The sequence below is a fragment of the Rattus rattus genome, chromosome 8 (genome assembly GCF_011064425.1).
Source record: "Rattus rattus isolate New Zealand chromosome 8, Rrattus_CSIRO_v1, whole genome shotgun sequence".
NCBI lineage: Eukaryota > Metazoa > Chordata > Mammalia > Rodentia > Muridae > Rattus > Rattus rattus.
Genome location: NC_046161.1, coordinates 56,970,828 through 56,994,515, shown reverse-complemented (window position 1 = coordinate 56,994,515; position 23,688 = coordinate 56,970,828). Strand labels below are relative to the sequence as shown.

The following is a 23,688-nucleotide window of genomic DNA, read 5'->3' as shown; positions in this document are numbered from 1 at the left end:
TCATCCATTCTCTGGTTACCCCCAGCACTGACCCAGACACCCTCCTCCCTTAAGCCTCACCCTTTTCCCGGAACTTAATTGGAAGAAGACATTTCTTCCTCTGTGTATCATGCCCCCACCTTATTCCAATCCCTTGATTCTGTTCACACACATGCACACAGCCCAATTTCTATTAGAGCATGGAGTTCTGCACCTGCCTAAGGGAAGGAAACCTATACAAGCCCTACCCAAAGAAACACCTCTGTCCTGCTTCTCAACAGGAGAAGAGGGAGAAGAAGGAGTAGGAAGAGGAGGAGGGTGGGGTGGGAGAATAGAAGGAAGTAGGGGACATGAAAAGAAAGAGAGGGCTGGAGAGACGGCTCAGCGGTTAAGAGCACTGACTGCTCTTCCAGAGGTCCTGAGTTCAATTCCCAGCAACCACATGGTGGCTCACAACCATCTGTAATGAGATCTGATGCCCTCTTCTGGTGCGTCTGAAGACAGCTACAGTTACTTATATGCATAAAATAAATAAATAAACCTTTAAAAAAAAGAAAGAAAGAGAAAGAGTACATGATGTCTGGCCACTGATACCAATGGCTGGAGGAATATAAAGTTAGACGGTGGGCCCCATGATGTTGCCTTCAAAGGAGAATGCACAGTGAGCCAGAGGTTGGAGGTCCCTAAAGGCACTGTTGGCTAAAGAAGTGTGACACTGTTGAGTTAACTGAAGTAGAAAGTGTAAGGTGGACTTTGCAAGAATAAACAAGGGCTCGTGTCTCCCCTGGGAAGACCCAAGTGTGGGCAAGTTTACTGTATAGAACAGAAGACCTGTGGTAAGAAGGGACTTGCTGTCACAAAGCCAACACCATCCCTACCTGTTTCCATTGCACCCCTGACTCTAACAGCAAGCAGGCCAGGCTAGGTGCTGAATCACTCACAGAGGTGAGGGTATAGTTCACCTTCACAGGAGCCCTAAAGCTGAGGGACACTTGTGTCGGACTCAAGTGCTAGCAAAGAAGTAACACCCCTGGAGACTCCTGGGGAAAGCCACCAGTCTGCCCATGGGGTACTCCCCAACAGGGTGCTGCCCCCCCCGGAGGGCTCCCCAACAGGGGTGCTCCCAGGGCTGTTCTGCAAGCTCCTCGTCTCTGATGAATGATATGGAAATGAGGACAGAGAAGCACACAGACTCAGGACATCATCAGAACTGGAAATGGTTACCCTGATGGTGCCCAGAGAGACCTAATAGCTTCTTTAAGACCACACAGCCAGTAACAGTAAAAGCAGGGAAGAGACTCCTTACACTCAGCCTCGCTCTTCCTACAGCAATCTCAGCTCATAAGAGCTGTCCATTCTGTACCCATACACCCTTCTCTCAGCCCTGTAAGGAGCTGTTTCAGTCAGAAGTCCACTCCTGGGCCTTTGACCTTGACACTTGCTCTCCAGCCATCACTGTTTCCCACCCCCTCTAGATGGTCACATCCCTAAAGATGTGTAGAGACTCCTTAGCCACTCCAGCACTACACGGTCCTGAGGGAACCTAGTAGGCAGCTGTAGGATGTTAAGAGTTCTGGTGGAGACTGTGTAATGGTGACTTGTTATTTCCACAAAGGACTCAAGAAGAACAACTTCATCAGGACTGGAAATGGTTAGGCTGATAGGAGACTGGTGCCCAGAGCTAGTTTATTCTCACTCACAGTGTGAGGGTACAGTACGCCATGGGGCAGGAGCCTGTAGCAGCTGGTCATACTGTACCCACAATCAGGAGGTAGAGTGCAATGAATCCTGGTACTCATCTCATTCTCTCCTTTTCACGTGGTTCAGAATGCCAGCCTAGGGAATGGTGCCACCCACATTTAGAGCACAACTTCCTACCTCAATCGTGATAACCTAGATAATCCCTTACATCCAGAGATTTGTCTCCTAGATGGTTCTAGATCCTATCAGGTTAGTAATCAGTATGAACCATCACAAGGATGCCCTGCTCTCTCTTGTTCTGGAACCCACTGAGGGTTTAGTAGCACCATCCAGCTCTGGGGATGAAGCTAGGATTTATATGGAAAGAGGACTGCTCTCCCTGGTCACCCACCAGTGCTCCATCTTTCTGGTGTCTGATGTGTTCAGAAGCTCCGGTCTGTGGCCAAGTCTTCATGGTGCAAACACGTGGAGGACAGCCAAGCCTGGATAGTGCAGAGTGGGAGCTGATGGTTTCCCTTAATTCTTCCCCTTGGCTTGGGAATGCAAAATATTATCATTTTTTGCCTGGAGATTTCCCTTCCCAGATGTGTTTAGCCAACACTCAGATGAGCTTGCATTCTTCCTGGCTGCCTGGTCTCCAATTCTCAATTGTTTGCAGAGATTCAGGGCAGATGCTTATGCGCTGACAACTGGAAGTCAGCTGTGTCTCCCCCAGAGAACCACTAATATATGTGGAGATGCACCTACGGTGTGGGGCTGGACCCGCTCATGTCACAGTACCGAAGGCATAGAGAAGCAGAAATAGTCTCCATGGAGAGAAAGACAGACAAAGTATAACAAAGCTGAGATTAGAACTCAGATCGCCCCACCCTATCCACACTCCTCTTGGCATCTCTTCAAACTCTACTGACTTACAAACAAGCCTGTTGGCCCACTCACTGCGGCTGAGGACTCTGACGACCTTGTATCTTAGCAGCCAAGCATTCCAACCCCCAGAATAGATCCCAAGCAGACACTTTTCTGAAGCGAAGATTTGTAGAAAAAGTCACACCAAAGAAGAGGTAGAGAATAAGCAGGTGAACCGGCTCCGTTGGTAAAGGATTTGCCTCACGAGCATGAGAACCTGAGTTTGAACCCCCAGAAGCCGTGTGTGATTGTAATCCTACAATACACGAGTGGTGTATGTTTGTAATCCTAGTGATGGCAAGATGGGAAAGACAGGCAGATGCATACGGCTCACTAGCCAGCTACTGCAGCCTAGCTGGTGAAATTTCAGGCCAATGAGAGACTCTGCCTTAAACCAAAGGTAGAAAAGGCAGGTGCAAAACAACATATGACCTCTACATGCACTCACACATATGTACACATATGCATCGACACATATGTACATGCATGCATACATGTATGCATACATGCACATACACACACATACACACATACACACACACAGAATAAAGAGGGGCATGAAGAAAGGCTGGCAACTTTGGGGAAACCCCACTCTTATGTTGCTTTACTTTGCTCACTTACATCAAGGGTCTTAAACCCAGTAAGAACAGCTCCCAAAGTGCTTTGCAAGAATCCTCGTGCTCTACAGAAGTATCTTAGACCTGACAGGAGATCACTCACTGTCGACATCTGCCTCTGAACCTTGCACAGCAAGCACTTTGCCAACCAAGCCAATCCCTTGACTCTCACCGGAGATGGTGGGCACCCTCTCCTAAAATCCCTGGGAAGCTATTTGGGAGAGCAAGGTGAGCTGGTAAGAAAGTGTGGACACCTAGCACACGTTCCTTACGCTATCTCGGAGCACTGAGCTGACAGCAGCCAGGGTCACACTGGGCCATAACCCTCAGCCCTGGAGACCTGATGGGAGGCAGCAGCTCCACCCTAGTCTCCACCAAGTGGATTGGAGAACTGGTCTACCAAGTGACATTCAAGCGTGAGTCTGCGGCTCTGATTCCTTGGGACCAATGGGTCGTTTTCAAAAGCCAAATAAGAATCTGAAAAAAGAACAGGACTGCCATCGGCCACAGAATGAGAATCATCAAGGAACTGTGGATTCTCCTTCTGTCACCAGACTTGAGGCAGAAGAGTGGCACACTGCCCAGCCAGCCTCCCTGGCATCCCTGTAGCCAGCCTACTGAGTCTCATCAGAAACATTTTTGTTTTGTTTGAATCTGAGGTCAATAATCCTTGAGAAGGGTATACTCACCCCCACATCACCACCAGGGAAAGAAAGCCATGGATTTCAGAATGACCAGAGATTGGTGAAAGCCAAGGTCAGGGGGACAGGCTCAACATTGTTCTTAGAAAATCCACCCTCTGGTTAGTTTGGTTTGGGTAATGAATGCTGTAACTGGATTCTGGTAACTTAAATGTCTCTTTCCTGTGGCCAAGATTTATTCCTCTCTTCCCCAAAGAGACTGGGTGAGGGTGGCAGGGGGAAGGGGCAGACAGTTCTAGACAGAACTCCATGAAGGACACCGTAATCAGACCCCAGGGTGAGACCTGAGGTGCAGAGGGGGACCCTCTTTGGGTTGATACAGCCTTCTTGCTCCTCAGTCCTCCAAGTCTGGCCCTTAAAGAGGGTGACCCAAGCGCTTTGATCCTGTCCCCAACTTGCTTGCTGAGCAAGTTCCCACAGATTAAGCTCATAGAGGTGCTGATGTCCATCTCATAAGGCTGGTTATGAAATCTACGGTGCAACATAAAAGTAGTGGGCGTTGCCAGAATCCTGGTCTCTAGTTATTCAGTCAGCCACTATATGTTAGCAAGACCTTGGCTCAAGTGCTGAGGTACCAGCAATGAGAGAAATGGTCCTCTGTTGAAACTGTATCTTCTCAAGGTAGGGTCTTCTTGTACCTTTCCCGTCAGACTGTGGGTTCTCCTAGAGACTAGTCGATCATCTCACACAAGGACTCCTCCAAGACAAGGGCACCCACCTGCCTCACAGCCCAGCCTCTGGGCCCAGACACACCCCTAGGGAGTACCTGCATCCTGCACACTCACCCGTTTCTCTTTTCTGTGCCCACACAGGATTCACGGACACCTTCAACATGGATACCAGGAATCCCCGGGTCATCGCTGGTCCCAGTGCTGCTTTCTTTGGCTACACAGTACAGCAGCACGATATCAGTGGCAAGAAGTGGTGAGTGACAGATCTGGGGGCCACCTAGCCCAGGGCTGTGTCATACCAGTGCCTGCTGTCCTACCCTCCAGCCAACCAGCTGCCCAGACGGGATCTCCCAGGCTTTCTGATTCCTATGAATCTACTCTCCATCCCACCGGGTCAAAATCCCATAGGCTGCATGCATGAGACCCAAACATCCAACGTCACGGGCTTCTCATTGCCTCATCAGTGAAATGGGGGTGGGGTTATATGACAGAGGGAACAGGCACTGGGAGCCACTGATGAGGCACCTCAGAACCTTGGTGCCTGGACCGTGAGATGGTAACTCTGTCCTCATCCGCTTAGAGCGCAGAAGGTGGCAGGGTATCTGAAGGTGGGGTGAGGTTGCTCACAAGATAGAGACAGCGGGTTGGAGGCTGAGGAAGGAGGGGAAGCTTTAACCTCTGAATTTTAGTAACTTTGTTATACAACAGCCTCCTCGATCATAGAATCTAATCGTGAGAAGGGTACAAATCATTGGTGATTTTACTAAGTTTACTGGGTTGCCTGACCGTCCCCAGCAGTCAGCATAGGGACGTTTCCATTGCCCCCAAGCATGTTCCTCACACACCCGCACAGTTCATGCAATCATTCTCACTGCCGGCTCAGCTGATAGAAGTACTTAGCCTTTCAGATACTCTCAGAGCCTTCCCAGTGAATGCTGGCCACAGATGCCCCACACCTGCTCTCCCCAATCTGACCCCTGCCTGCCCTCTCACCTCTGACCTTTCTACTCCCCTCCCTTTCTTCTGCTCAGCACTCTCTCCAGTGACACCGTTCACTGCTCGGTTCTCTGGACCTTCCTGTAGACTCTCCGTCCTCCTGTGACCCCTTCTCCTGCACCCCTGCTGTGTCTGTCTCCCAATCCAGACAACCCTCTTCCTTTTATCCTTCCTCCCCTTCCACTGCTACCTTTTGCTCTTCCTCTCCCTTCTCCTCCACCTCCTCCTCTTCTTCCTTCCTCCTCCTCTTCCTACTTTTCCTCCATGTCCCTGTCCTCCCCCTCCTCTTCTCCCTCCCCCTTTTCCTATTCCCTACATCTCCATTCTCTCCTCCTTCTTTGTCTTATTTATCTTTCTGTTTAGGTCTCGCTTACCTAGTGCTGGGATTAACTTGGGTGTACAGTGAAGTTTTTACCCATCTGCATGCAAACAGTCAGTTCCCAGTGTAGACGTACACCACACAAGCACCCGAAAGGATCATTTGTGCCCCTCCCGAGTCAGCACCCCTCCAGATAGCCATGACTGGTGCTTCTCGCCATAGATTCATTAAGCCAGGCTTTGTGTGTGTGTGTGTGTGTGTGTGTGTGTGTACACATGCATGTGCATGCATGTGGTGATGATGTCATTTTGCAGGCACTCATTTCCACCCGGCTTTTTAAATTCAAAACCGTGCCTGTGCAGGTTATCACATGGTCCTGAGCATTTGGGTTATCACATGGTCCTGAGCATTTCGCCGCATGCCTTTTCGTTGCTTGTGGAGTTCCGTGGTATCCCTATGTCACTATGATCTATAGTGCTACTGATGGATTCTGGAACTATTTCAAATGTGGGCTGCTCACATGGAGCCATTGCTCTCCTCCTTCTGCTGCTAGGCGTGTCTTTTAATGAGCATTCATTATCCTTTGCTTGGCGTGCCAAGGTGGTTGAGGTTGCAGAGATAAAGGGTAGGTAAATAACTGACATTACGAGGATCTGCCAAGCATTTTTTCCCCTCAAAGTGGTTTACTATTTAAACTCTCTAATAAAGTAAGAGAGCCCCAGTCATCCCGCTGCCTCACTAACACACGGTAGTATCATTTTAATTGTAATCACTCCCACTGTGCGTAGTGCTGGTGCCTTGCATAACCAGTTCATAAAGTTGGTGGGCATCCTGACATTGTATTTAGTGAAGTTTCCGGTCAGGTCTTGTGTCCTTTATCTCTTTATCTAAACTTGTATCAGTGAAGCAGCAACTTCTGTCTGGAACTGGAAATGTACCTCAGTTGGTACAGTGCTGGCCCACTGTGCACAAAGCCCTGGGTTCAGTTCCCAGCACCGCCGAAACCAGGAGTGGTGGTGCACATTGTAATTCCAGCATTAGGGGCAAAGGTAGGAAGATCATGAACTTGAGGGCATCCTCAGCTACATAAGCAAGCTTGAGACTAGCCTGGGTAACATAAGACTGTCTCAAAAAAATAAATTTTGAACTCGGGCATGTGAATTCTCTGCATTTGTTCATTTTGGGTGAGATTGTTCCATCTATCTTTAAGCTCTGTGTTCTTCCTTCTGCCAACTTTCCTCCAGTGACATTTGCTGATATTTTGACTATAGCAATACTAAACGTATGGGTAAATTTGAGAATAAATGAAATCATTATAATAGCAAATGCCCTGATCCCTTAATTTATTTATTTTTAAAATTTTCCTCATAGTTTTCAATGTAAAAGTCTTGATCATTGCTAATTACGCTAATATCTACACATTTGTACCTTAAGCTGCTAGAAATGAGATGTTTTTGTTTTCTAGTCATGCTGCTACAGAAGAATGCAATTGATTTTTGTGTACATTATATCTCACAACTTTACTGAATCTTTTATCATTTCTAATAACTTGGTTAGCTTGGTAGATCCTTTTTATAAATTTATTATTATTATTATGTTGTTGTTGTTGTTGTTGTTGCTGCTGCTGCTGCTGCTGTTGTTGTTGCTGTTGCTGTTGTTGTGTTATTGGAGACGTGCCACAACCATGTGCAGAGGTGAGAAGACAACTTTGAGGGGGGTCAGCTCTTTCCTTCCACTTTGAAGTGAGTTCTGACGTCCAACTTGAACGGCCAGTCCTGTGTGGCAAGCATCTTCGCACACCGAGCCGCTCATCCTGTCCTTGCCTGTGGCTCTTTAGGTCACCCCACATGATCACTCTGCTGCTTCTTTCCTACCTCCATAGCCCCTGGATTTGGGGTTTTACTGACTCCTGCCCAATCTGTTTATGTTCTGCCTCGTTGCAGAGCCTAGAGCTGCCCGGTCAAGGCTGGTTAGACGCGGTGGCTTTATACGGAGCATGTCTGAGCACAGAATGGTGGACTAGGATAGTGTCTGTGCTTCACTCGTGTGTAGGTTGTAGACGCCACCAGACTAAAGAAGTATTTCTTCTATTTCCAGTTTGCTGAGGTTTTGTTTATTGGTGTGTGTGTTTGGCTGGCTTCTTTTCCTTTCTAGACAGGGTCTCACACAGCCTCGTCAGCTGGCCTCAAATCTGTTATATATAAGAATGGCCAGGTCCCCCACCTCCACTTCCTGAGTCCTAGGACTGCAGGCGTGTCCCACCGTGTTTGGAACTGGTACTGGAAATCAAACCTAGGACTTGTGTGTGCTCGGCAAGCACTCTACCAACTGGGCTGGATCCCTAGCTCCCTGGCACCATTTTTTCTTTTGTTTTTAATGTTATCAACAAGTAAGTATTCCGCTTGACTAGGCTCCTTTCTTGTAAGAATTGAGACATATGTAATTTTTCTATATTTTGTTAGTATGTTCTTTTGTTTTTAATGTTATCAACAAGTAAGTATTCCGCTTGACTAGGCTCCTTTCTTGTAAGAATTGAGACATATATAATTTTTCTATATTTTGTTAGTATGGTTTTTTTTGATGGGTTGAGTCTTTTAAATTATGAGTTTTTGTTTTGGCCATTGTCATTCCTTCTCCTTTTCTTTTTATCCTTTTCTTCTTTGTAGTTTGAATTCAAACTTGAATTCTTGAGCTAACATAGAGAAACGCATTATCTATCATCTATGTACGTATGTATGTATGTATGTATGTATGTGTGTGTGTGTGTGTGTGTGTGTGTGTGTGTATGTATGTATGTATGTATCCATCCATCCATCCATCCGCTTGTTTGCTTATTGGTGTTTCAAGACAGGGTCTCTCTGTGTAGCCCTGGAACTGAATCTATAGACCAGGCTGGCCTCAAACTCAGAGATCCACCTGCCTCTGCCCCTTGAATGCTGGGATTAAAGGCGTGTGCCGCCACCCATTGAGAAAGACTCTAGCAATACTAACACAGGCAGTTGGAAACCTTGTACTTTGAGAGATGTTTCCTTAGAGTCATCCACTATCTGCCTCTTATAACCTTTCCATCTCCTCCTCCAAATAGACACCCTCAGGTTTGATGGGTAGGGGCTGGGCTGGGGGATAAAACCATCTCACTGAGAACTCAGAGCTCTAAAGTCTCTCACTCTGCTCATTGCTGTGAACAGATTTTCAACTTCCTAAAGAGAAATGGTCCATGCAGATCCCCAGTTGCTTGTGTTAGCATTGATAATGTGTTTCTCCAGTGATTCGACAGTTTCATTCAAGTTTTACTAACAAAGTATCAATCACTGGCCTCCTGTTTATATTTTCTGGGTCTTTGAGTTCTATAGCTTGTCTCCCTCATTTCCATGCTTCTCTGTCTGTCTCCCTTAGTCACAATGTGTCTTGCTATAGGAGTGCCAATTTTATTAAAGTTTTATAAGGAGAGATTTGGGTTTTGGGGTTTTGATTTTTAAATATTTGTTTCTTTTTATTTTGTGTGCATTGGTGTTTTGCCTGCATATATGTCTGTGTGAGGATGTCAGATCCTCTGGTGCTGGAGTTACACATGGTTATGAGCTGTCATATGGTTGTGAGGAATTGAACCCAGGTCCTGAGGAGAGCAGCCAGTGCTCCTCCAGCCCCTGGATTTGGGGTTTTACTGACCTCTGCCCAATCTGTTCTCTTTCACTGGTTTTTACTTGTTTTTTTTTTTTTTTTTTTTGGTTCTTTTTTTCGGAGCTGGGACCTAACCCAGGGCCTTGCGCTTCCTAGGCAAGCGCTCTACCACTGAGCTAAATCCCCAACCCCTGGTTTTTACTTGTTATGAGTTGTTTCTTTCTCTCCTTTGGGGAGTTAATTTGTCCTTTCCTAGATTCGTATTTAAGGTGTTGGTTTCCTTTACACACAGAAAAAAATACACATAAAGGCTGTAATGCTCTTTTGCTTAAGCTGCATCTCATATTTTCATGGTTTTAATTTCATTGCAATCACATGAATATCTGATGCCTTTTTTGATCCGTGTGTCGTTGAGAAATGTGTTGCTTTAGTTCCCAAATATTTGCCAATCTTCTGGTTATCAGAATCCTAGCTTCATTCCTGGTAATCAGAAGCGGCGTTATATTTTTTAAACTTATTTTTTTTTTTAAAGATACACGTATACCTGTATGCATGTCTATGTGCTGTGTGTATGCACAGTATCCATAAAGCCCAGAAGAGCTTTAGGTCCCCAGGAACTGAAGTTACAGAGCTCTGAGCTGCCTTGTGGGTGCTGGGAATCAAAACTGGGTCCTCTGGAAGAGCAGCCAGTGCTCTGAACTGCTGAGCCACCTCTCCAGCCTCATGCTGTATAAATCACAACATGATCTATTTTAATAAGTTCCCAAGTCATTTGTTAAGTCTCTTCTGTGATTTTTGTTGTTTGCTTGTCTTTGTTTTTGTTTGTTTTATTTTGGTTTGGTTTTTCCAGCCAAGGTTTCTCTGTTTTACAGAGCCCTGGTAGTCCTGGAATTCGATTTGTAGACCAGGCTGATCTTGATCTCACAGAGATCCTCTTGCCTCTGCCTCCCAAGTGCTGGCACTAAGGACGCACTACCATGCCTGTTCTGGTTTGTGTTAAGTGTTGCTCTCTATGCCATTAGATCGACATGGATCGACACGTTATTTTCGTGTCTACAGCTTTACTGTTTGTGTTTGGTGGCTTTGTTTGGAGTAGGGAGTCTTTCGATCTAATTCCGTGATTCTGAGATATGTGTTAAAATCTCCAGCTATCATCGGGAAGTCACCACTTAGTTCCGTCAGCCTTGCTTTGTATTTCTTGAAGTTGTTAACTAGGTATATAAATTAGTTAGGTATGTCAATTTAGCATGACAGCCTAATACTCCATTTTTGCCTGGTTGCTGTGACTCTAACCAAAAACAACCTGGAGAGGAAAGAGTTTCCTGGCTATTTCCAGGTCACGGTCCGGCAGAGGGAATTCAGGTCAAGAACCAGAAGTCAGAACTTCTCATTACTCCACACAGTGTCACCTCCAACCTGGGAACTCAGTCACAGCCAAGGGAGAACAGCAGAAACTGTGGGATAACGTTGCCTGCTAACCACTCTCAGGCTCATGCTAAGACAGCTTTCTTGTATAGCTGAGACCCACCAGCCCAGGGAATGGTGCCGCCCACAGTGAACTGGGCCCTCCTCATCAATTTACAATCAAGACAACCACTTCCCAAGATGTGGCCACAGACCAGTCAGTGTGATCTGGCAATCCCTCTGTTGAGACTCTCCTTTGGTGATTCTAGACAAATTGGCTGTTAAAGCTAACTAGAGCACCTAATAAATCTTACATTGTATCTTAACATTTTATATTGTAATCATATTGCTACTCCATATTTATTACACACACACATATATATCAATGTATATATATCCATGTATTATTTATATTTATATATATATATATATATATATATATCAATGTACAATAGCTATCTTATGGTACATTCCTGTGTGGTTTTTTTTTTTTACATCCTTTTGCTTTCAACCTTTCTGTATCCTTACCTTTGTTTTGAAGATTTATTTTTAATCTTTAATTATGTATATGCATGTATGCCTGTCTATGTGTGGGTATACACACATGAGTGCAATTGTCTGCAGAGGCCAGAAGAGGGCGTTGGGTCCCTTGTAGCTACAGTTGTAGGCATTTGTGAGCCATCCATTGTGGACTCTGGAAACCCAACTCAGGTCCTATGCAGGAGCAGTTTGTGTGCTTATCCAGTGTGCCATGTCTTCAGCCTGCTGTGTCTTTATATGGAAACATTCCTCTTCTAAGTGACATATGAGGTTTTAATCCATTCTGATAAGCCTTGTCTTTTAATTGGACATTTAATAGAACATAGTTGGATTGATAGCATAGTCTCTTCACGTGATGTACCTGCTTGTCTCGTGGTCTTTTTCCTTCCTGGCTTTCATTGTTCCTGTTATTTGTTGTCCTGTTGTTTCCAGTGCTGATGTCTGTCCAGCGTCTCACAGCTGCTAGGCAGGATTCTGCCACTGAGCTACTCCCCTGATGGCTCAACCTAGACATTTAAATGTGCATTAGTGACTTACTAAGGTCTATCTCTTCAATTACATTTGTTTGCTTTTGTTAGGAGGCACTAAGGCATGCATGTGAAGGCCAGAGGTCAATTAGACTATCTATCTTTTGTTATATCTTAATATTTTATATCATAATTATATAACTAGTTATGATTTTAATTAGGAGGTTTTTCCCTGCTTCCCCCATGTGGGTTCCAGGGATGGAGCTTGGTATGTCAGGCTTGGCAGCAAGCACCTTTACCCACTGAGCCATCTTGCTGACCCAAGATCTATCTTAAATTCATTGCCTAAGTAACATTGTCCCTTGCACCATTTCTGTCATAGATTTTTACCTTTGCACAGTTGTAAGTTCCACAAGGCCATTAACTGTCAGCGTCCTATCTGCTTACTCATTTGAGTAAGCCACTGTTCTGCGGCTCTTCCTTATCTTCACACAATGCTGTGCCGGTGTTTGGAATAATTTTCTTTATAGAAAATAGGAGACAACAGCGTCAGCGCTCCTGTCTCTAAGCTTTGAGCATTGCATTGGACTTGATGTTTGTTCCTATGTCTCAAATAAACTTTATTTCACCCGGATTCCTCAAACGTATCTTCCGGGCAGTTTTTCTCCCATCATCTTAATATTTCTTCCTGTTACATTTGTATTGTTTTATCATGCATGCACGTGTGTGGGTGGGCGTGTCCAACTGTGATGTACCACAGTTCAAGCATGGAGGTGAGACGACCGCTTTCAGGAATGGGTTCTTTCCTCCCATCGACTGGACTCTAAGGATAGAACTCAAGTCATGAGGCTTAGTTGCACGCGCCTTTACCCGCTGAGCCATTTAGATGGCCCTGCCAATTTAAATGGTGGTCCACGGCCTCCTGACTTTGCAGCACCTATGGAGATGTCTTGTCTTTCTGATGTCTGTATTTTCCTTTTTATAGCATCTTTTTTCTCAAGCAGGGCCATAATTCTTTGCGGAGTCAGTGACATATTCCCTGCTCAAATTCAGCTACTTAAGCCTCTCTTCACTGGCCACAGAGGAGCAGGACATCTGTACTCTTTTCTTCAAGGCTTTTTATTTTTTTGTAATGCTAAGGATTCATGATGCTAGACAAGGCTACACCATCCTAGTCCTGTATACATATTCTTTTTTTTTAACTTCGTCTTTATCATTTTAATTATGTCTTTGTGTTTACATGGTGGGGGGAGTCAGATATGATGTCAGTGAAGGCGCCTGCGGAGGTCAGAGGTATCAGATCCCCTTGGAGCTGGAGTTACAGGGAGCTGTAAGTCACCTGATGTGATGCCAGGAACAGAACTTGGGTCTTCTAGAAGAGCAGTAAGAATTCTTAGCCACTGAGGTCTCTCCAGCTGCCCAGTATACATATTCTTTACAAGGTATGAAAGACAGAAAAAAGCAAGGTTGAGGAACTGGGGAGGTAGATCAGTCAATAACTGACTGCTGTGCAAGCTTGAGGAACTGAGCCTGTACCCCCAGCACCCACATAAAAAGCTGGTCATGAGGGCAGATACAGACAATCCTAGTGCTGAGGGAGCTCATGGTCAGCCAGTCTTGCCTAGTTACTGAGTCCAGGTTAGGGAGACACCTTGTCTCAAGGAATAAGGTGGAAACTGATGGGGTAAGCACTAAACATCAACCTCTACATGCACACACACACTAACACACACACACACACGTACACACATGCATGAGAGCACACATGTACACACACATGCATACAAATGCATGAGTGTGCACATGCATACATACATGCACACATACCACACATGCATATACAACCACACCCACACATGCCTTTGCACACATGTATACATCACACACATACATATGCACATATACACATATACACACATACAAATATGCATACTCATACACTACACATGCCTATACAACCACACACATATGCCTTTGTACACATGCATACATCAACACACACGCATGCCAGTATACACAAGAGGTTGAGTTGAGGAGTTGGTTGATAAAGCACGAAGTCATGGGTTCGATCCCCAGCACCGCATTAACTGGCTATGGTGGCACCTGTACTGTCAGCACTCAAGAGGTAGAAGCAAGCGGATCAGAAGTTCAAGGCTGTCCTTGGCTATATAATCTGAAGCCAGCCTGGACTACATAAAACCAAGTCTCAAAAAAAAAAAAATGCTTTCAAGATAGAACTTATTTTGACCAATAGTGTTAAACATCTGTTAATAAGTTTACAGGCTCTGCACAGTACTGGAATTCTAAATGCATGGTTTCACTCTGGAGTAAGCCTTAGACCCACTGAGGAGGCAATGACTCAAATGATTGAAAACAATACAAGATGCAAGATGACCTGGTAGCGTTTATACCCATCTTGTGGGTTACTTTCTCCATCTCTCCATGAGGGCTCTCTGGAGCTTTTTCCTGTCCTGGAATGACCCTTCCCTCCTGAGGCTCTCCCTCAGACTTTGACTTCCAAGGTACCAAGGGAGTCTTTCCTCCTGATGTCTCCTGTCCACGATGAGATTGCATCGAATCCCTGCAACCCGAGAGCAGCCAGCACAGCACCTTCCTCAAGGCAGAAACCCAGCCAGGTTCTAAAATGGGGAGCCTTGGGCAGGGTCTCTGGAAGGCCTCTGAGCAGAAGACGCCTCTGAGGTCACGAGACGCCTTGGCTTCTTAGACGCTTTGGCTGACCTGAGCGTGACCGGAGTGTGCGCCCCGGGAGGAATGGACAAGGCCACACCCACTGGAGCCCCTACACCTGAGCTTATTTACTGCTCCTGCTGAGCTTAGAGAAGCGGAGAGAGCAGCCTTGGAGACTTGGGAAGCTGCAGGACCTGTGAGGTGGACCGCGGCACCCTGGGCCTTTCAGGGGATCCTGTCCCCAATGATAGGAACCTCGTTTACTATGCTACTTGTGTCAGCCATTTGTCTTGTTGCTGTGACCAATACCTGAGAAGCGCACTTTCAGGAAGGAATGGAGCGTTTATTTTGGCTCACAGCTGGAGAGCACAGCCCAGCACTGCAGGGGCATCAGGGGCAGCGGGTCCACTGCATTTACTCAGGAAGCAGAAAGGCAAGTGCTACAGCTAGCTCCCTCTTTGCTTTTACTGCAGTCGGGGTCCCAGCCCATGGAGTGGTGCCACCCACATTCAGGGTGGGTCTTGACACCTCCATTAACCGAATCTAGATCATGCCTCACAGGCATGGCCAGAGATTTGTTCCCATGGTGACGCTAAGCCACATCAAGGTGGCAATCATGACTGACCGCCACATTCCTTTCTCTGCTCCTCCTCTCTCTCTCTCTCTCTCTCTCTCTCTCTCTCACACACACACACACACACACACACACACACACACACACACACACACACCCGATGCTTTTCTCACCTTGCAGCTTTTTCTGGGAGTTTTATTCACAGAGAGGACCCATGGGTGTTGATCTCAGGGTGAGAGACTGATGGCAGTCTCTCCAGGGAGAACACTGGTTGATCACTATGCATGCCTCAGTGGCAGGTGTTGATGTGGCCGTCAGGGGGCACCTCAAAGAGGGACAAGAGAGGATTTGAAGCTCAGAGCTCTGCCACTTGGAGACAGGCCTTGGAAGACTCAACCTTACCGAACCTCTGTTCACTCACACGCCAAATGAGACTGGACCCTCCCCCGCTCCATCTGGGCGTGTTGAGCAAGGTTAAAGAGCACTGTAAGTGCAAGTTCACACGTGTTTCATAAAGCAGGAAGTGACTTGCAGCTGGAGGCAGGGAATTCTGAAATCAAGACAGTGGCTGAGGCTTGGGAAGTCCTGTGCACCCTGGGCAGAGCTCATACTCACAGGCTGCCCCCTGGGTCAGAGGATCTGTGTAACTCAAATTGCTCCCCGGTAGCCTCCAGCATCGAGATGGGCCTCGGAAGCTCACCTTCTACACCACATCATGAATCTAGAACAAGGAGATGCCACCAGAGGGGAAAGCGTCACTCCCAGACACCAGTGTGTCCCAGGGGAAGAACTGGCCCAGTGCCACCCACTTTGGGTTCCCACAAGGAGGCCTGGGCCATCCTGCTGGAGCCTCATGGGGCATCAGGGACACAGTAACCTGACTAAGAGGTCAAGGGAAGGTCTGGTGGGGTGGCCAGTGGCTTTAATTCTTAATCCTTCACCTTTTCCTACCATGCCCAACTCAGAAGCCTCCTTGGGCTCTGCTGAGCATCCCAGGGATGCTGCGGGCATCTTGAACCGTTTCTGACATGCTTCAGGCTCAGCAACAATAACAACACTCACGGCACACAGAAAGGAAAGAGAAAACAAATTCCTCAGGGACTGAGTGTTCTCTGTCTCTGCTCTTTAAGCCCTTGTGTATTTTCAGAGAAATTCAATCCACATGACTTGAGCTCGTTTACATTGAAGTGATTAAGACCATTTGATGTCCCCATGCTCCAGCGCCGGTCTGCAGAAGCCCCTGCCTGTGTCCTCCGGAGCAGGAAGCCTCCTGATGCTGGGAAGAAAGAGAGCTGGGCCCCATAAGGTCCCAGTTTGTGCTTGAAGCTCTGCCCCTCAGCTCTCTATAAGGCAGAACATTCCGCTAAAGGAGACACTGTTAGACTTTGAGACACAAGGCCAGGGTAAGCTGCCTGCGTGTGTGTGTGTGTGTGAGTTACATTTCAATTCTAGGACGAAACACATGGCAGAGCAATTGAAGGCAGGAAGGGCTTATTTAGACTTCCAGAGAGAGGGGAAAACACATCACGGTACAGAAGGCATAGAGTGTGAACCAACCAGTCACATCTGATCGCTTCTGCCATTGGGGAGCAGAGCGAGGCGAACACGGTGCTCAGATGGCCGTCCACGTCTTATTATTGGGGCCCAGATCTGGTTTTGGGAGAGCCAGGGCTGGGGATTCCTGTATTAAAAAGATAAAGGGGGAAGAGGGAGGGGCCAAGCCCAGCTAGGAAGAGACAGGCGTGCTCAAGGAACACAGATTCCAGCTCACAGGTACCTAGAGAAGGATGCACGAAAAGGCTTGGGGTTCATTCGTTTGAGGTTCATTTGAAAGAATCAGTTTCAAACATGGCAGGAAAAAGTGGTGGAGGAATCAGAGGAGGATGGGATTTTAATGTCAAAACATCTTCCTGATTCCCACCCTGCCACCCTCGCCCTTCCCCTCCTTGTCTCCCCTCCCCATCTTCTTCCCTCACTTGCCTTGTCTCCCTCCTCCCCTTCCCCTGTTCTCATCTGGCCCCTCCTTCTTATCCTCCTTCCCCTTTTCTCACCTTCCTTCACCTCCCTGCAACCCCTGTTCTCCCCACCATACCCCCTCAATCTCTCTCTTCTTTTCTCCCTCACCCAAATCTCTATTGGGGCCAGGATAGAGGTTGCAGGGTACCAAGCAAAAGGAAAATACCTCCCTCCTGCCCCCCCCCCCCGCTTTCCTAGGAAGCCATCAATATCTCAACAACTCAACTCTTACCTTAAGGACAGGGAGAGAAGGTGCCAAAGCTGAGCTTCCCAGAACCTGGAACATTCCCTGGGTGAACAAGAGCCCTGGTGGGAAAGAGGGAGGCCCTGTGCTTGTGCGCATGCGCATACGAGAGGGCAAAAGACAGGGAAGATCCTAGACAACAGAGAGAACAGCAGAAAGTGAGTGGGTGGAGACTGTGTGGGAAACCGGTGAGGTGCAGTCTCTTCAGGAGTTACCTTGGGTTGGTTCCTAAATTCAGTCTACTCTAGAGGGTAGAAACTTCTAAGGGGAGAGAACAAGTGGTGGGCCTGGGTCAGAGCGCACGGCTTTACTCACCCAATCTCAAGTCCCAGCCTTCTGATCAGGGTGTTCTGGCAACCATTTAACTGGGCTATGTGGTCAGGAGCTTCAAGAGACATGAGACTGCGCGTCTTACAGGGGGATTGAGGAGGGGGAGGGTGCGACCCAGACACCTGCAGAGTTTGGAGTGAGGTGCACCATGCACGATCTGGCCACCGTGCTCACCATCACCTCCACCAGAAGCGGGCCATCACGAGGTGGTCCTAAGATGATGAGGGCTGAAATACTCGCTCAGGCCACTAACGCCTTCTGCTTAGGTTTTATTATCAACGGGACGAGCAGGGCTGAAGAGATGACTCGATGGTTAAGAGTGCTCCCTGCTTTGCAGAGGACCCAGGTTCCCAGCACCCATATCAGGCGCTTCACAACCAACTGTAACACTATTCACACCCTCTAACCTCCACCGGGACTCACATGCATGTGGTGCACGGAAACTCGTGCAGTCTCACATATACACATACATAAACCGAAACAAATAAATCTAAACAGACAAACTCAACACAACCTAGAGTCACTAGGGAAGAGGGACCCTCAACTGAAGATTTGCCTGTGGGCTTGCCAGTGGGGTGTTGTCTTGATGGCTGATTGACTCAGGAGGGCTCAGACCACTGTGAACCTCACCCCCCCCACCTCAGGCATGCGATCCTGGGCTGTATAAAAAGCAAACTGAGCAAGGAAGAGAGTGAACTAGTGAGAGGCATTCTTCCACGGACCCTGCTTCAAGCCCCTGCTTTGATTCTGCCTTAACTTCTCTCAGTAAAACATTGTGACCGGGAGTTATAAGCTAAATAAACCCTTGCTTTTGGTCAGAGTATTTCATCACTGTGACAGGAAAAAAAAAAAAAGTAGAACACACCCTAGTCTCTCCTCAGAGTCCTATCAGGCATGGTGTCTTGTGCTATGGAGATGCCAGGCAGAGCAGACAGCTCCTCATCCTGAAAGCAGGGCCACCATTGCAATGTCCTCCAAGGACAGTTCTCAGAAGCAGAGATGAGTTCGGGGTCGTCCAGGGCTAGGAGCATCCCGTAGGATGCCCAGATGGACCACACGGAACCATGGGTGGGCCTTCAAGGTTGCTGTGCCCTGTGTCAGTTCTACCTTACATAGAGGATGGTCTGAAAGGTCCTCCCAACCTCCTTACTTCAAAAATGAGGAAGCCGAGGCTCGGGGTAGAACAATATTAAACCAAGTCCCATGACAAGTCAGTGGGAGAGCGAGGGCTGAAACACATGTCCAGCTGCCAGCCCCGGGCAGCATCTCCATCCTGGGACAGCTCCACCTGACTAGTGAGCACTTAGATGAGACCTACTAGAGGCAGTTAGTTCACCTAGCATCCTGGGTCCCAGAGCACAGGATGCCCTAGATAGTACCCATCCAGAACAAGACACAGGTCCTCTCCTAGGACTTTCCACAGCTCCTTACTTGTAAGCTTGTATTGCCCTAGGACTCTCCGTATAGTCCCAGAGGCTCACTGAGGGAGGACACTGAGAACACTCCCATCTAGTCTTCAAAGTCGCACCAGTGGGGCAGGGATGCTGGCTCAGTTGTGCCTACCATGCACAAGGTCCTGGGTTCAATTCCTCGAACTGTATAAACTTGGCATGATGGCCCACTCCTGTAACCCCTGCACTTGGGAAGTGGAGACAAGAGGATCAAAGGGTTATTCTTGGCTACTTAGTAAGTTCAAGGACAGCTTGGGTCATATGCTGCTCCCACTTTCCAAGCCATGAGACTTGAACAGGTCACAGCCGTTTTCTGTACCAGTCCCTTTATCCAACAAAAGGGTCCAGGGATGCAACTTGGAGAGCATCCTTGTGAAGGAAGGCAGAGGAGATGATGTAAATGTCTATCACAGAGCAATCACCGAGAGAGTTTGTCTCCTTCATTGTTCCTTTCCTGAGGGGAGCAGACAGGGGCTTCAAGGAAAGGGCAGAATGACAGGTCGTCAATCTGTTGTTCTTCCTCGGGGACAGGCCTAGAGCAGGCTTGACCTTCATGCTGTGGGAATCTCTCTGAAAAACTATGTGTCTTCTTCCCCAACTCAGGCCCCCCAGAGCAGGCTCCCAACCCCGTGGAGCAGAAATGCCGTCCGCTATTTTCCCTTGGAACAAATCAAAAATCCACACCCTGACTCATTCTGGTTTGAGGATAAATCACGGTAGAGGCAAAGCTGGTGGGTAGGATGACATCCACTGTGTAAGGGCCAAAGAGAAGGGGAAAACCATATTCTAGGGAAATGCTGGCTTAGGCCCCAGGCCAAGCCACCAGGCAGGCCCTGGCATGGCAGGCAGGCGAGCAAGGCAAGAGGGGATTGTGGGAGGCTCAGTGAGGGGAGTAGAAGGCCAGGCAGTTGTCCTCGTTGAAGGGGTTGGGAGCACCTTATGCCTCCAAATGACAGGCAGCAACCTTGAGAGGTGATACAGGGAGGGGGGAGGGGGCTGCCAGCCCCAGAACCCAGTACAAACTCAGGAGCCGTGTGTGTGTGTGTGTGTGTGTGTGTGTGTGTGTGTGTGTGTGTATGTGTAGATGTGACAGCCAGCCAGCTAGCAGCTCTCAAGGCTCTTTCAAGCCCCCAAGTCATTTCTTCCCCTGCTGTCCCCTTATTTATTTATGTTTTTAGTTCTAAATCAATGCAGGAAAGTGCCAGGACTTGAAGTACGTGAGTGATGGCTTCGGTAGTTCTTCACAGAGTCAACCGCAGAGCTGGAGCCAAGGGCATCTTACAAACAGCGAAGGTTCTCAGTGCTGAACTCTGAAAGGCAGGGAGCCAAGCAGTGTGCGTTGTGGGGGAAAAAGAAACACGGTCTTGGGAGTGCAAACACTGAAGGGAAGCCTCCTGGTTACTAACCTCCAAGAGAGAAAATAAACGGGCTTTGGTCAGTTCAGGGAAGCCAGGGAGAACTGCCAACTCAGCATCTTCTTGGCCTGCCTGGTCCTGTTCTCTACCTCTCCTCACCCCTGCACAGTGACCTGAAGCCTCCTCACCCTACCCTCTTCCCCAAAGCCTACACCACCCATCTGTGACTCCCAACCTCCTACTAAGTCCAATGCAAGACAGACAAAGGGAGCGTCTTACGTGAGCAAGAGAATAAGATCAGAATGAAACCTACTTCGCCTTCAAAACAGATCCCTATGATTTCAAGGCTGGTACACTCCGCCCTCCATGTCTGTGAGTCCCAGATCTGCAAACCCAATAACAAAAGAGTGTCTCTACTGAGCATGCCCGGGTTGCTTCCTTATCATTATTCTCTAAGTCATACATCACAGTAGCCATTTAAATAGCTATTTGATTTGACTAGCCTAGAGGTGGCTTAAAGTATATGAGGTTCTATGCAAACGCTAAGTCATTGTGTGTGCATGTGCGTGTGTGTGTGCGTGCGTATGTGTGTGTGTTGTATGCACACGTGTCATGGATATGCATGCGCCTGTGCATGCACTTGTAGAGACAGAGGACATTAGGTTCCTGCTCTCTCATTCTCTACCTTATTCTGTCAAGACAGGGCCTCTCATTGAACCTGGAGGTAAGCTAGCAGCCAGCAAACTGCAGCAACTCTCCTGTCTCAGCTCCCATCCCACACAGCACTGGGGTTACATGGACACATGGACACACCCAGCTTTTTATTCAGGTCCCACTGCTTCTGTGGCATTCTTACCACTGAGCTGTCTTGTCAGGCCCCGCCTCGAGCCATTTTATGTAGGAATCTGAGCAGCTGCAGATTTTAGTGTCCATGGAGTCCTGGAGCCAATTTCCCATGAACACTAAGGAACGGCTAGAGTCAGTTTGAGGAGGGGGTGTTTTTGAGACATGGTCCCACTATGTAGTCCTGGCTTGCCTGAAACTCTTAGAGATCCACCTGTCTCTGCCTCCCAAGTGCCAGGATTACAGGTGTGCCACCATGCCATACGTCACAGTCCGTTTTCATGGCTCCTTACAATTTTAGCTTCATCTATCCTAACTGGCACCAGAGGGCACAGGTTGGCCCCTCGTGATTCTGCTACTGATTCTGTGGGTTCACCATAGGTGTGACTGACCAGCAGTGTGAACTTCCCATCAGCAGGCTGCACCACAAGAAAACAACAAACAAACAAACACTGACCTTTTCTTGACAGTCAGAAAGCAGCCACATTTTCAAAGGTTGTATACAATTTTACCACACTGATGAGGCATAAATGTCTTCCTCACTAATCTTAGTGATAATCAACTCCATTAATGAAACCAGGGTTTTCCCCAGGCTTAGAGAGGATGCTTCCTTTGAACTACCCCTGACTGCAACACAACCAAGATCTTGGTGCTTTTAGCCTCTCTCCATGCCTCCTTCCACGCATGGCCAGCGGTACCATGTTTGTTTCTGAACAGAGCTGGCTGTGGTTTTTCTCTTGAGTTCTGAAGTCTATCCCTAACCGCTGGAATGTTTCCCTCCTTGTTCTGCTGCCATGAATCAGACAGACACAGTAGCACGGAGCCACCTGGAAAGAGCGTTGTAAGAAAAACCAATTAGGAGAAGTGGAAAAAGGGAGATGGAAACAGAGGTGGATGGAAAGAGGGAGAGAAAGAGTGTGAGCCCCACGGGCAGGGCTTTCCTCGTGTGGTCTTTGCAGCTTCAGGGTGAGACTCAAGCTCACAGAGGGGAACGAAGGAGGAAGAGGACTCTAGAAGTCTGAGTGAGAACCATACTAAACCTCAGGGAAACACAAAGCTAGACATCTTAGATGGGGTTCTGGGACCATGGTCCCTGTGTAGGACACACTGAGATCCCTTTTCCCTGCCGAGTAGGGAAGGATCAGCCACAGTGAAAGCAAGAAAGGAGGTGGGTAAGAGGAGGGCAGGCCTGGCCCACAGCAGACAGCACAGCCTGTGGCTGCAGCTCCTCTCTTTCTTGTGCTCTGCCCCTTCCCAACTGCAGAGCTCACAACTCTGAAATGCAAGATGAGGGCATTTTCAAATGTGTAACAACAGACTTTACTCACTAGTAAAGGTTCAAGTGACTATGTAGCCCTTTTCTTTCTTTAGGGCTCCTCAAGCTAAGATACATTCTATAAGAATGGCCAGTTGCAAGGCTGGAGAAATGGCTCAGTGGTTAAGAGCACTTGTTCTTGCAGACCTGGGTTTGTTTTCTAACACCAACATGGCAGCTCACAGCCATCTATAAATCCAGCTCCAGGGGATCCAATCATCTGGCCCCCATGGATACAAAGCACTCAAGTGATCAGACACACGTGCAAGCAGAACACTTTGCTTTAAAAGATTTATCTACTATATATGCGCACACTGTAGCTGTCCTCAGACACACCAGAAGAGGGCATCTGATCTCATTACAGATGGTTGTGAGCCACCATGTGGTTGCTGGGAATTGAACTTAGGACCTCTGGAAGAGCAGTCACTGCTCTTAACCACTGAGCCATTTCTCCAGCCCCAGAACACTCATACATAAAATAAGTAATTTTTAAAAGAATATTCATTCATCATGATCTGGAGGGGGGAAATGAAGAGAATCTGAGCTTTGAGTCAAAAAGTGTTTGAAGGATGCATCATAGCCAGCATCTCTGCTCTGACACTACACTGGACCTGTACCCACCCCTCTGCTTCTCAAGGAGGGTCCGGGACAAAGGAGGAGGCCTACACATGTTGAGTCTTCATGAACTTCCAGCTAACTTAGCATCTCTAGTAGTTTCTGGAAACTTCAAATATGAGTTCTCTTCTCTCTCTCTCTCTCTCTCTCTCTCTCTCTCTCTCTCTCTCTCTCTGTGTGTGTGTGTGTGTGTGTGTGTGTGTGTGTGTGTGTGTGTGTCTGTCTTCTGTGGGGTCATTGTGAACTAGGACTAGGGATGAAGCCTAGGGATGAAGCCTAAGGAGTAGAGTGCTTGCCTAGCACACAGGAAACTCTGGGTCTCATCCCCATAACCA

At 47.7% G+C, this 23,688-nt stretch overlaps 1 protein-coding gene and 1 long non-coding RNA gene across 2 annotated transcripts in view; one reads left to right on the top strand and one right to left on the bottom strand.

Moving 5' to 3' along the window:
- The window catches only part of Itga11 (integrin subunit alpha 11), a 106,930-nt gene that overhangs the window by 11,900 nt on the left and 71,342 nt on the right, over positions 1 to 23,688 (top strand). Inside the window, exon 2 of the mRNA XM_032910844.1 lies at positions 4,717 to 4,828. Coding sequence (XP_032766735.1) covers positions 4,717 to 4,828 — 112 coding nt within the window. The remainder of the gene's footprint in view (positions 1 to 4,716; positions 4,829 to 23,688) is intronic.
- Positions 16,260 to 17,516, bottom strand: LOC116907720. The gene is made up of 2 exons (XR_004388839.1): positions 17,433 to 17,516; positions 16,260 to 16,865 (listed from the first exon to the last, which is right to left on the bottom strand). It is a non-coding gene; the product is annotated as an uncharacterized LOC116907720 (long non-coding RNA).